Below are 13,557 nucleotides of genomic sequence, written 5' to 3' on the forward strand. Positions count from 1 at the left end.
TGCACCTTGAGGCTGTTAAGTTCATACAAATGGGTTGGCCACCCCGCTTCTTTTCTAAACGTGTTGAACAATGCGCCCCAACACCACAGATGCCAGGAGAAAACACTGACATTCTAGTCAGGTATCGGAATCTGCGGGTCCTTGGGGGCACATTATTAAAAACCTGGTTTCAAAACATGCACTGTTCAGTGTGTGCCTTCCCAGCCTCATTACAGCCAACCTTTCCCACAGCTACTTTTATCAAGCTCCGGCCCTCACTTTTCTTCTTGCAACTCCAAATCCAAGGAGTTCAAGTGTTAACCCAAGTGTGGACTCAGAGGGGACAGGGGGACCCTCATTTATCTAAGGGAGCTTGTACTATTCCCTATCACACCTATCCAGATTCAATGTCTGCAATCAGGAATTCCCCCTGATTGGAAAGGAAGGCTGAATTCCCCAGATGCCCCTGGGCAGAAGGCTGCCTTGCTCCTTCTCTTTCAAGACAAATGTCCACAAGCTGGTCTTCACTGTGTCTCGGGAGAGGAGGCGGACTAGAGCCCGTTCTGCCGGCTGTAGTTGAAGTCGGCTGCATCAAGCTGGGATTCCGTAAGGTTTGAGAGTTTCGTGTGTGTCCTCCCAATCTCTTCAAGGGCACAGGCCAGGGAGTCAAGGTCACCATCGTGTTGATGACGAGCTTCCCAGAGGTTCAAAATGACAGCAGATGGGCTACTTTGTGTAGCAAAATAAGATAAATTCCTAGACAGAGAGAGTTAAACAAACAAACAAAAAGAACAAAACAAAAAATAAAGGAACAAATAAAAATCACCATAAAGCCAACAAAAAGCATCGCCATAGAGTTGATTCCAACTCTCAGCAACCCCATCGAACAGACTAGAGCTTCCCCATCCATTTCACAAGGCTGGAAATCTTGTGACAGAAGCAGCCTGCCACATCTTTCTCTTGTGGAACTGCTGGGGGATTTGAACCATTGATCTTTCAATTACCACTTGGGTACTCAAAGCATTGCACCACCAGGGTATCTCTAAAATTACACCACAAGGGATTTAAAAATTAAGTTTAATGGCTTTCTCAAACTCCAACTCTGTTCTTAAGCCCTCAAGTTCGATGAGCTCACCGGGAAAGTTTGTGTGTATCCCTCTTGACATGCACTTTGTGAACAATTTTATTTCCTTAGGTTCCATTGTATTTTAACTTATTTTCCCATAACACATGCCACTTCTTTCTCTCGCTTAGTAACAATCAGCATTGCCACATGTATCTTTGCTTGCTTGTTCTTCCTCCTGCTTTCTCACTGGGATCATAAACTAGATAGTTATCAATTCCAAATGGACAGTGTTTAAATCTGCACCTTCAGTCACTTAGGTGAATGGAGCTATTTACAAGTATCTAAAAGACATTGGATTTAGAGATTGGATGTTTTCAATTAGATGTTCCTCAACCTTTTAAAACTCTGCTTCAAAATCGGGTATTTCCATGCTTCCAAATTGAATCCTCTTTTAACTATAGCAAGTATTCCAGGAAATAAAATTTTCATCTACTTTAGTAGTCTAGGAAAAGTAACTTGAACTCCATCCTTTACGCGGACTCTTCCTGTCTAACATACTCATCAGATTCACACACCCCCATCCACTAATACGACAGAGACCTGGTTTATGTCCTCATCATGCCATGGCCTGGACCTCAATAGGAACCTAGTGCTTCTTTGTCTCTCCAAACTCCATGTGCAATATTCCCTGCGGTTTGTTTGCGCAGTCATCGTGTACCCGCTCTCTTTTTAATATCTTCTACGGCCCGGCCCTCAGCTAGCTTTAGGGAAAGTAAAGATATAGTCACTCAGTCTTCTTCCGCCTGTCAACAGTGACTCGCAACATGGCTTTTGGCTTCCATTCCATCTACTCTCTTCCCGAGCCGTCCCACGTCTACCTTTATTCTCTGTTTATCAAATTCTATGCTCCTTTAGTGACAAGTATCATTCTCATCGCCTCCCTGCTCCAAATGATTTATGACTTCTCTGAGCTCTTTCTATACGTGCACTGAAACTTTCATATGAGAAAAATGAAGATATATAGATAAATATATATATATAATGTGAGAGAGCGTTGCCTTTACTATGAACTACACACTCCTGGAGGGCAAGTATCATGTCTAATAATTTTCTGAATCCACGACAGTACATGACAGAAAACTAGTCACATATGATAAGCTTATATTCCATATCTATCAGCTAAGTGATTTATAACTATGAGCCCTTCTCAGAAATAGAATCTTCAGTGAAAAATACAAAAACAAAACCCTTCTTCGATGATGTTTTGCTAATTGTCTAACGAAGTAGTCTAAAACATCAACATGGATCAATGGTCACTGTTTTTCTTAGGAACGTAGATAGCAGAGAGAGAAATGTCATGTTTGATAACATTCTGATGGGATCTAAAGATTGTCCAGACTTAACCTAGATTTGTATGCTTTGTGGTTTATACTGCTTTGCATCAACAAGTCTCATGTGCAATCAAAAAGCAGACTCGTGCAAATAAGAGCACATGGAAGCCATGCAAACTTTTAAGAACACATTTCTGAGGCGGCCCAAGATAGTGATGCAGTCAGACTCCTGCTCTCTCCTCTGGAAAAGATCTAAGATGCCTATTGAAAGCAATACAGATGACAATCCTGGAAGGTTGAACATTAAATAAAAGAGTAAAGAATGAAATTGGACACTGATTGGAACAAAAAAAGTGAATGAGGAGAAATGTAAGTTGGAATTTCCCAGCAAGATAGTGGCACCATAAGGGGCACAAGAAAGCCATTTCATAAAATTTTCTAAAAGCAAGACAGAGAAACTGTGTAGAAATCATGGATTCAAACAAGGGTGATCAGGACATGAACCAGCTCTCAGGAAGAATATTGAGATTGCATACTATGGCCCTTCTAGCCATCTTCTCATTTGCCATGAACCATTTTGTCATGCATTGTCATTCTAAAATCTGTGCCAACAGGAGACCTTCCTCGTGGCATAGTGGATTGCATGTTGGATTGATAACAGTCAGGTCAGCAGTTCAAAACCACCCTCTGCTTATAGGGAGAACGTTGAGGCTTTCCACTCCTGGAAAGATTTATACTCTCAGAAACCCATTGGGGCAGCTCTGGTCTGGCCTGTGCCGATGTGTTTGTTTCTTTGAGGCCTCTGTGCTGTGACTCTGGTCCCCTTTGGGAGGGAGTGGGCGTTACAGACACAGCACGAGATGCACCATCAGAGCCAACTCCCATTCTGGAAATAATACAAATCTAAGCAGAAATAAATGAAATGGGAAAGAGACAGCAATTTAAAGAAGCAACAAAACTGGAAATGGATTATTTGAGAGGATTAATAAGATGAACAAACCACCGGTTTACTGACAAAGGAAAAATGAGATGACTCAAATGACCAAAATGGGCACGGAATCAAGGGAAAACCAAACCAAACCAGGAGAGATAAAAGAGGATCACAGCAACATTTTCTGAAAAACTATATTGTAACAAATTTGCAAACAAAAGAAATGGACATACTTCTAGAAACACACTCTAAACTAACAAAAACATGTAGAATACTTACATATATAGATCTTCAACAAAAGAATACATCTATGGTGTCAGAAAAAATACCAACAATGACAAAAAGTGTTACGGCCTAGATGATTTTACTGGAGAGTTCTAACAGATATTCAGAGAATAAAACCAACAAACTGCCATCAGTTTGATGCTGACTCGTGTGGCAAACTGTAGGGCAGGATAACCCCACCCCGTGGCTCTCTGAGACGGGACTGTTTGTGGAAGCAGACAGCTCTCTGTTTCTCCCTCAGAACTGGCTGGTGGTTTCAATCAGCTGGCTTGGTGGATCACAGCCCGATTCATAACCGCTGTGTCTCCAGAGTGCCATTCAGAGAAGATCTGACACATATTCTATTCAAAGTATTCCACAATATAAAAAAATGCAGGAATATGCCTTAATTTATTCTATGAAGCCAGAATAACACTGATATCAGATCCAAAGCAAAGATAGCACAAAATAAAAAACCACATATTTTTATCTCTCATGAATATAGACAGAAACCTTCTCTCCAAAAGAATATAAAAGCATATTTAAAAAATATCTCACGATCAGGTGAGATTCATGTCAAGGATGCACGGGCAATTCAAACTTAGAAAAGCAATCAATGTAATTCATAACATAAATAAATCAAAGGAAAAGAATCACATGATCAACTGAATAAATGTAGAAAAGATAGTTGATAAAATCCAACACGGCTTCTGTTAAGCTATCGCTGCACGATCGGAATCAACAGTCGACATGACTCTCATTGAGGATGGGAATGAGCAAAAGATACCCATTACAGCCCCTTTGTTCACCGTTATCCTGAAAGTCCTAGATGGAGCAAAAAAGCAAGAAAGGAAAATAAGGGGCATTTAAACTGGGAAAAGCATCCCTATGTGCAGATGACATGACCCTATACTAGTAACTCATGGAAATTACACAAGAAAGTCACTGGAGCCAAACAGCCCACAGGAACCAAAGCCTCCTCTAACCTAAGGCCAGAAGAACTAGATAGTGCCTGGTTACCACTATTGACTACTCTGCTGAGGAACACAGTAGAAAATCCCTCTTAGATGAGATTAAAATGTAAAACTCAAACAAAGCAAACCCAGTTCAAAATGACTAGATTAGTGGACTGATACAGACGGAGGAAATCTGGAGAACCATTTTAATTCGAACTGAAGCCATCTCTGAAGTCATCTTTCAGTCAAACGAAGATGCTCCCTAGGTAAATGAGACCACATGGGAGGCTACCTGGGCACTATTTGCCAAAAAGCAAAGACGAGAAGCCAGGAGGGGCGGAGAAAATGGAGGGCGGAGAAGGGGAGGCAGGGTGGAGATGGGAAGCGCGACACATTGAAGAGACAAAAATCAAAGGCACAGAACAACTTGAATGTGAACTGTTCGACGGGAAAGGCATTTGCAGCGTAAATGTTCACCTAAAGCACAGTCAAATGTTTTTGTTGTTTTTAAATAGCTCATATCATTTCCAAGCAACACACACGCACACATGGAAGTCTGAGCGAATAAAGGGCTATTTTCCTCAAAGGCCTCAAGAGGTTCTTTAACGAAAGTCCGTTGCTAAGTAGCAGAAATACCAGGGGTGTTTGATATGCTTTCCAGTACATTCTGCCAGGGATCGGAAGGTCAGCCTTAACGTGTTCTTTCTTGTCTGGGTTTCTCTCCACCCCTGCCCACCTTCCCCATTTGCTCCACCCTTTCTTTCCCTTCTCCTCTCCTTTCCTGTCTTCTTTCTTCCTCTCTTCCTCACACCCTCCCTCTCTATGATTCCCAGGTTCCTGCAAATCAAATATGGTTATTCACTTTTAAACCAACCCAAATCTCAATGAAAACCTCGGTTGAGTAGTTGATCTTAGTTCTTATACAACGGCTAGATTTTACATTGCCATTGATTTTCCTGGCCATCGGGAGCTGCTTACCGGGAAAATGGACCTCTCTCCAGGTCTACAGTGGACCAGTGCACTCTGAATCACATCCAAGGCAGAACAAAAGTTACAGGAATAACCGGGAGAAGGGCCAACTGAGATCTTAGAGAGGAGGAAGCTGTATGAACATTTCTTCTAATGCTTATGAGAATAAGAACCAGGAACGTACTTTTGTTTCTGGCACCAATAAATAATCATTTGTGATCTGTGTTGCTGTTTTGTAAAACCAAAACATCAACTAAAGCAGCAAAAGAATCACTAGCTCTCCCCTAACTTTACTGAGAATGCATATTTTGCATTTGTCCTTGAACAATGGGCGACACAACCATTTCGACAATAATCGCCCATGGTGGGGACTGGTGCTCCTCTCAATCCACGGACACATGTGATTCAATGCTGAGGGCCAGAGGAAAGGGCCAGAGAATCAACAGCCGCTCCTTTGCAGACATTGTCTCTGCTACAGCAACTCAACTCTGCCACGGCAGCAAGATGCAGCCACAGACAGAGATCAATGAGGGAGCGCCTCCGAGCTTCCGTCAAATGATAGCCACTGAAGCTTTAATGGCATATAATTTTCAGGTATTAGAGAGTATGACTCTTCTTTTGATTTCATTTTCCAACCAGGTTAACATTCACGAGCTCCTGAACTACAGAAAGACAAGGGGTGGGCCAGATTTATATATGCTTTTGATGACTGTGATGAGTCTCTGTCCTGGGAGAATATTCAAAATATTCGTGAATCTGTGCCGAGTGGAAGGATGTTACAGAGTAACACACTAGAAGAGAGTTGCTGAGCAAGATTATGTCTCCAACAGCCACCTGGTTGAGAAAAGTCCTGCACGTGTTCTGGTTTATAGACTAGGCACCCGGGGCGAAAGGAAGTTAAATGACCAAAAGAGGCAGAAATATAACCCTCACTTGGCACGGGTCTCTGAACATATTGTAGCAAGTACAGTGTGCTCTCTGGAGCACATTTAAATTTAGTATTTGAATTTGCATTAGGACATTCCGCATAGCACACCAAAAATTCAATGTTCACTTAATTTTCAAGGATATGTATAGGATATCAACCTTACTAAAGATAATGTAATTCTGTATCAATCTCATTTTCTGATGCTTGTTAAAATACTTTTACCTGTGTCCATACAAGAATAATTACTACATAATAAAACTAAATTCTTAATGTAGTATGCTATTCTTCCAAAATAAGTGATCAATTTCATCTGCTGATGTGTACAAATGCATAATAATCTTTGATCATTGGTATATTTGAATATCTTCACACTACTTTTCTGGGGTTGCTCATTTTATCAGTTATTAATTATGCCCCTGACTACCTACCTTCCCAATTGCCATCTATCCTTTTTGAAACTGTTGATGATCCCAATCTATGTGAGCATAATAACCTGACATTTGGTCACGATCAGGTAAACGCACACCCGATTCAGGGGAAGGCTGTGCATACAACAAAAGAAAAGAGTAATAGTTGATTTTAAGCAATTTGAAGTCATCTTTGATTTCTTTGGAAATGAAACCATGACATTAGCAAGAGGATTCTTTCTCAATAGTTAGGTAGATGTTTCAAAATAAAATGCTTTCTAAAAAAATAATAAAACTCCCCAAAAGTGGATGTTTATTGGGCTCAACTGCTCCAAACTGCTACCTTTTTGTGCGCAGAACTTAAGACAATCTTTTATCATAGCGTTTTAAAATTCTGATCCACACGAAGTCATTTTGAAAGTAAGATTTGTTTTTTCATGGTGTCATAATATTACCTGATCTCCAAAACCTAAAGATTAATTTTCAAATCATTCTAGGTTTTTAATTCACATTCATTTTCCTGAAGACTCAGTGATTCACCTTTGTTTTGGGCCCGTTCACTGAGAGTGGATGGATGCTCAAACAAGCAAGCAGCTGAAAGCTTATGCGAACATAGTGAATAAATTTATCCACATAAATTCATAACATCATAATGGTGTATTATATTTTATTGTGTTTTGTTGAGCCTAAATGTTTTCTAGACACCTGACTTCCTGGGGCTTTGTTTTATTACCATGGTTAATTTCACCTTTCTGAGACATCAGTCTCCCTATTCCCTGGCCCCAATTAAAATACTATGCTTTTTGTGGAAGCAAGGTTAGAATTGGAAGCATGAATGTTTACATTAGTAATTTCACTAGGTAGATGCAGACCAATTTATAATAGTTTATGTGGGTCAAAAAATCCCATAATTTTTACAGAACACCAGTTTTCAAATCCATATTGATTAATAACTATGCTAAAACTAGTAATGGAACTAAGGTTAGACTTGAGGATTTGAGGAACTAATTATGGCGCTTTCTGTTTTTGTTTTTTTTTTTCAGCAAAAGAGTAATGAAGAATTGACAGACCACGATAAAGTGCTGCCACGTAAGCTCTTCGTAAATTGTTGGGACACAGAACCGACTGCATGGAAAGGAAAAGTAACTGGATCACCGTGTAGTCAGTGCTAACGTCAAAGTCACCAGTTGGAAACCACCCAGCCGAGGGAGAAAGATGAGGCTTTGTACTCCTGCAACGACTTACAGACTTGGACCCATAGGGCACTTCTGTCCAGTAGGGTTGCCATGAATCTAAATTGACTCCATGGCAGTGACTTTGAGTCTGTGGTAACCATTCCCTTAGTACTTGGGAAGCATTTAAGTCTTCCCCCAGGCCTGCAGAAATTAAACACAAAGGTAGGAGGCCATTGTTAGGTGGCATCCAGTGGGTTAGGATCCATCACCACTCTATCTGTGAACAACAGAACGAAACACCATGCTGTCTTGCACCAATTGTTCTTCCACCTGAGCCCTCTGTTGTAGGAGGGACTATCCCGGAAACCTAAACCCACACCTCACACACTCCTCCAGCCAATTCCAACATAAAATGTTCCTGGAGGATGGAGCCCAAATGCCCTTTAGGGCCGTAAATCTTTAGGGCAGCAGACCACCACATCTTCTTCCCATGGAGAAGCTGGTGGATTCTAATGACCCAACCTTTGGTTAACAGAGAGCACTTTAACCATGCACCTCTCTAAATCTGCAATCATCTCACAGAGATGAGATCACCGGAATTGAGAGGAAAGCACAGCACTGAGGCCTTGCCTTAACCCAGGGGGAATGCACTGAAAAGCTGCTAAGGACAGGTTTCACAACAGAGCATATCTGGGGTCCAGTGAGCTCAGTGTTCTATCTTGAATAGCTGGGCTCTGTCACACTGTGTGTGTCAGACTCTAAGCAACCCCCTTTCGTCCTGGATTCCAGATAACATAGCTTTCCGCTTAGTTCCTCAGAGCCATGCTGCCAGGGGCTGATCCAGCAAACATGCTTACGGTAACTTCTTCCTGCTACTCGTTGGGAAAATGAATTTCACACTAAAAAAACTTGTAGGGGATCATGTCTGAGCTGATGTCTAACATCATTAGCAGTGAAGACACTTCAGAATAGGTGCGGGCAATAATTTTATTTAGAAATTTTAGCCAGCACCCAGTACTTTCAAGGTTACCAGAAACCTGATGGCAACAATCTTATTTGTTTATATTACAAAAACTATTGCCATGTACATCTAATTCAAATATATTTTAACCACTTAGAACAATATTTTAAAAATATGTTCCTTCTGAGAAGTTCATCAGTATACAAAGTGAAAGTAAGTTGAACTGCTTATCATAAATTGGGACACATCATTACAAGAACAGTAGATAATCCTACTGTGTGGCACCAAATAAGGAACAGAAACAGTCACAATGAAAAGATAGTAATATCCTTGCTATCATCCTAATTTTCTCATTTAATAAACACCTCTTATTCGACCAAAACCAACCCTCCATATGGTTCCTTAAATGCAAATGAGAGAAAAGCCATTTATACTGAACAGCAGTAATTGAAGACACTGTAAGCATTTGGCCCATCCATCAAGCATTCATCCCCAAACTTCAATCTCATTGGACACTCAACAGACAGCAGAGCAGGGAAAAACAGCCCATGGCTTCATTTTCTAGGCAATTAACAAGGGATGCACACAGTGATGTAGGCTGCGCCTCATCCTCACTGTCTCCAGGTGAGTTGAGCCATGATCACTGGGAGCACCCAAAAGGAAAGGTCACAGGCAATTGACAGCACACCGAGCTCTTCTCTTCGTCACCCTAATGGGAGTACATTAATTCTTGCAGGCCAATTAATTTGTCAGTAACATTCTCCTCTTAGTTATCTTTCATCTGTTTCATTATTTGGTCCATGGAAGAATTATAGCCCTGAAGCCTTGGGGTGTGCCTGTGAACTCCTCAACAACAAAAAAAGCAGTTATACATCCAGTTTTGTTTTTTTGGGTTTTTTTTTTTTGTTTGCTTGTTTTCACTGCTTGGATAAACCTCTGACTGTTTCTCAAATTGGGAAAGAAAAAGACGAGGGAAACCAGCAAAGGAAACCATCACTTCTCTGTGAACACCATGGAAAAAGAAGTCTCATATCATTGAAGTGTCTTAAATAACTCTCCTAAATAACCCTCAAGATATTTTCCCAAACCCTGTATTGTGAAATGGGAGAACCAGGAAGCCTTCAGAAGAAGAGACCACAGTGCTGCCCTGAATGAGGGAGGGAGGAATGAAGTACCCACATTTCTCATGTTGCAAACTGTACAGCATGCATTTCAATAAAAGGACACAACAGCAATTTGGTGGCAGAATTCTCATCTTCCCTTAGAGAGGGCCTGGGTTTGATTCCCGGCCAGGGCACCGTAAATGCTGCCCCTGCTCCACTGTCAAAACAAGCTTGTAGGTTGCTTTGATGCCGAACAGGTTTCGTGGAGCGTCCAGACTAAGAGAGACTAGGGAGACATGTCTGATGCTCCGAGTCTGAAAATCAGTCACTGAAATCCTTATGTCGCACAATGGCATGATCCCCTGTACCTGGGGTTAATTAAAGCAGTAATACTATTTTGATATGGCCTCGTGAACCAGTATCAGCAACTACTTATCACTAACACCGCCCCCCCCCCCGAGCCCCCAACTGCCATCGAGTCAACTGTGACTCATGGAGACCGTCAAGGGCCGGAGAGAATGCCTGCGAAAGCTTCCCAGACTGCAGAGAGCTTTGTTTTTCTCCAGCGGAGAGACTGGCAGTTTCGAAGTGCTGATCTTGCAGTTAGCAGCGAACACGTAACCACCGTGCCAACGGGGCTCCATAAATATCGAGGCAAAATCCACCTTGTTTTCAAATTATTAAGATACTATACTTAGAGCTGCTGACATTGTCAGCCTTTCCTGTTCAAGACATTTGTGAAGGGGATTACTTAGGCTATAAAGGGGCTTTGACATATCCATCTTGCCTAAAACTATATTAGGTTAAAGAAAGGAAATCTATTTCTGCTAAAACCAGTGTAATCCAACTTCTTGCTTAGGAAGAATGGAACCCCCCTTGGTGACTCTCTCCTGCACTTCACAGTAGGAGCTTGACTTTGTTTCCCTTGGGGAAACATAAAATGTTTCTTTCCAAATGGCCTTTAGGATGGACACCTGGCACTTGCAAACTGTATACAGCTTATTCATGGCTAAATTTGCCCCAGGGCTGTCTGTTCCCAGTTTCATATTCGTGGGCTGTTTAATGAGTCATTGACTTCGGTGGGAAGAAGCCCAACTACTTGCTACTGTGTTTTGTTGGGTCCCTCTGGCTTAACTATAGGGCTCTTCCCATAGCAGAGCTTGCATAAATCCACTAGAGAAAATGTGATTAGCCTTCAGCACATTTGCCTCCAAAGACCTCATATAATTATATCCCCCTACAGATGAGTGCTCCTTAGAAGACTTATGCAGATATATCTTTGGAAATGACAAGCTCACATTCAGCCGTATTGCTTAAAAGGTAAAATCTGCTTTCTAGCCAGTGGGACCAGAAAGCTCAGTTTGGTGTGATCTCAGTACATCCTGAAACAGAGAAAGGCACAGGTCTAGGCATAGTCAGAGGGAGGAGTTCCTCTCAGCGGTCACCTTGGACAGCAGCTTTTTGCACGCAGTCTGAATGCTCCTCCATCCCTGGACTTTCTCCTTCCTCCTTCTCCCCCAGAAATAAGAGATAAGTTGACACTGGGACACTTTCTCTTCTAGTGAATTCTCAGCGGTCATTCAGAAAGAAATTAATAAGATGCCTTGTGACTTCCCTCTGCCCTTTCCCACCGCCCCCTGGCCGTTTCACTGCTCGTTTGCATCCAATTATGAGGGTGGGAAGCAGGAATGGAAGGAAATGACCTCCGTGCGTGAGCAGGTTCTGCTTCTGATTAGAGGTCCTGTTAAGAGATGTGATTGAAAAACAAGCTCTTCTAGTACGGTATATCAGTCATGAGTCTGCAGAATTTGTTCCCGATTTGAACACCATCGTCCATTAAGGCTCACATCTGAAATACGTTTGTATTTTTACTAGATGACTGGTAAGAAACATATTGTTCTGGCAAGATTTACATATCTTTAAGCAGGTATGTAATTAGCAGGGAGGGTGTTGGGAAAAGTCGTTAGAGATGTAATTTACCTATACCTTTCTCTCGGAATCCTTCGCTTTGCCTCTACCCACCTTCCTATGTCTCATGCATTCTACAAGCATCTGTTCCCATAGCAACCTGGTCAAGCTGGCCATGTATTCAAATAGATTCCTGGAATGGGAAAATGATGAGGTCTTAAAGAATTACCTAATGGTGGAATTGTAGGTACCATGTAAAATGTGTGTGTATATATATATATATATATCCATTTTCAAAACGCTTTGGTGCTTGTTCAAATCCATTCTATTCATGAAGTGGTAAGGCTTTAAGGTGAAGTATGTATTAGAAATATTATTACTGAATTCTCCAAAAGTAGATGATTCCATCTAAATATTGTTTAGCTAAAAAACTTTTAAATAATAAAATATCATGACAATACAAAGTGGTATGGAAACTGACATATGAAAGACATTTTTCTACCTGAAACAGTGAGTTGGGAATATTATTTAATTTTGTTTAATCCTTCGCAATGTTTTCTACCATCTACAACTGCATGTTCAATTCCTCATTTCTCATTCCCACCCACCTACCCAGCACGAGTACCCGAGCACTGAAGTAGAGAAGAACTGCCGCTGCTTGTATAGAGTGGATGTGCAGTCTCACTTTAGAGAGGCAGCGAGTGGAGAACACGAGTAATAGTCAAAGCTTGTTCACAGGATCTGTAATTGCCACTCTTATCTGTGGCATTCTTTGCTAGGTTATGAAGCTCATTTGGTGTGATCCATCTGCCAAACGAGTTGTTAGGCCACCTGCGTTGCTAGCCTTCTCGCACCCACCACTCACATTGTCATAGATTGCTGTTTTGACTTCAGATTTCCTGCTTTTCTTTCCCATCCACATGTAAGTGGAAACTTGCGAGGCCAAAAAAGAGAAAAAAGCAGATGATCCTTAATGACATTTGTATTTACTAAAGGATAGTAAGAGAATAGTTTTCACAAGAAATAAAATAAAAGTCAATGTATCCCTCTACTGCCTTTGAAAACTCTTCTTTCATAATGTGAGGGGTGTTTTGTTTTGTTTTCCTTTTAGGTTTTTTACACTTTGGAAAATGGAGAGGAGGGGAGGATTATGCAAGATCAAAGTAGGTGAAGTCTCTCTACAAAGTTCTGTTTGTGATCTGAGTGCTGAGCAAATTCCAAGCTATGGGATAGGTTTCCTCTCCAATAAGAGTAGAATATTGACATGGTTAGATTATTATGTTTTGGCGCACAATTTCTATTGCTTCTATATTATATTATGTGTAACCACGAGGGATTAAAAATAGCAATGATGTAGCCCTGTGAGTCTTATAAAACATGCTCCTTTCCATGTAGAGGAAGACCTATTTTTGGTACAGTAATGAAAAATCAAAGTAGCATGATAGTTTCTGCTAATGTAATAAGAATTGGTTAATGTAATGCCTATTAATAGTCTTTTTCCTATCTTTCCCACATATGTTGGTGGACATTTTTGTTGAAACCACCCTCTGAGGAGCCTTGCAGAAAGACCAGGCTTAGA

The 13,557-nt window shown here is 41.2% G+C and overlaps 1 protein-coding gene across 8 annotated transcripts in view; it reads right to left on the minus strand.

Annotated features, from left to right (window-relative positions):
- Positions 1–451: 451 nt before the first annotated feature.
- UNC5D (unc-5 netrin receptor D) overlaps positions 452–13,557 on the minus strand; it is a 697,582-nt gene continuing 684,476 nt past the window's right edge. For all 8 annotated transcript variants that reach the window (XM_075555759.1, XM_075555757.1, XM_075555758.1 and 5 more), the window contains one exon: positions 452–735. In XM_075555759.1, coding sequence (XP_075411874.1) covers positions 531–735 — 205 coding nt within the window. In that variant the 3' untranslated portion in view covers positions 452–530. The remainder of the gene's footprint in view (positions 736–13,557) is intronic.

The sequence above is a fragment of the Tenrec ecaudatus genome, chromosome 8, assembly GCF_050624435.1.
Source record: "Tenrec ecaudatus isolate mTenEca1 chromosome 8, mTenEca1.hap1, whole genome shotgun sequence".
NCBI classification, from domain to species: Eukaryota; Metazoa; Chordata; class Mammalia; order Afrosoricida; family Tenrecidae; genus Tenrec; species Tenrec ecaudatus.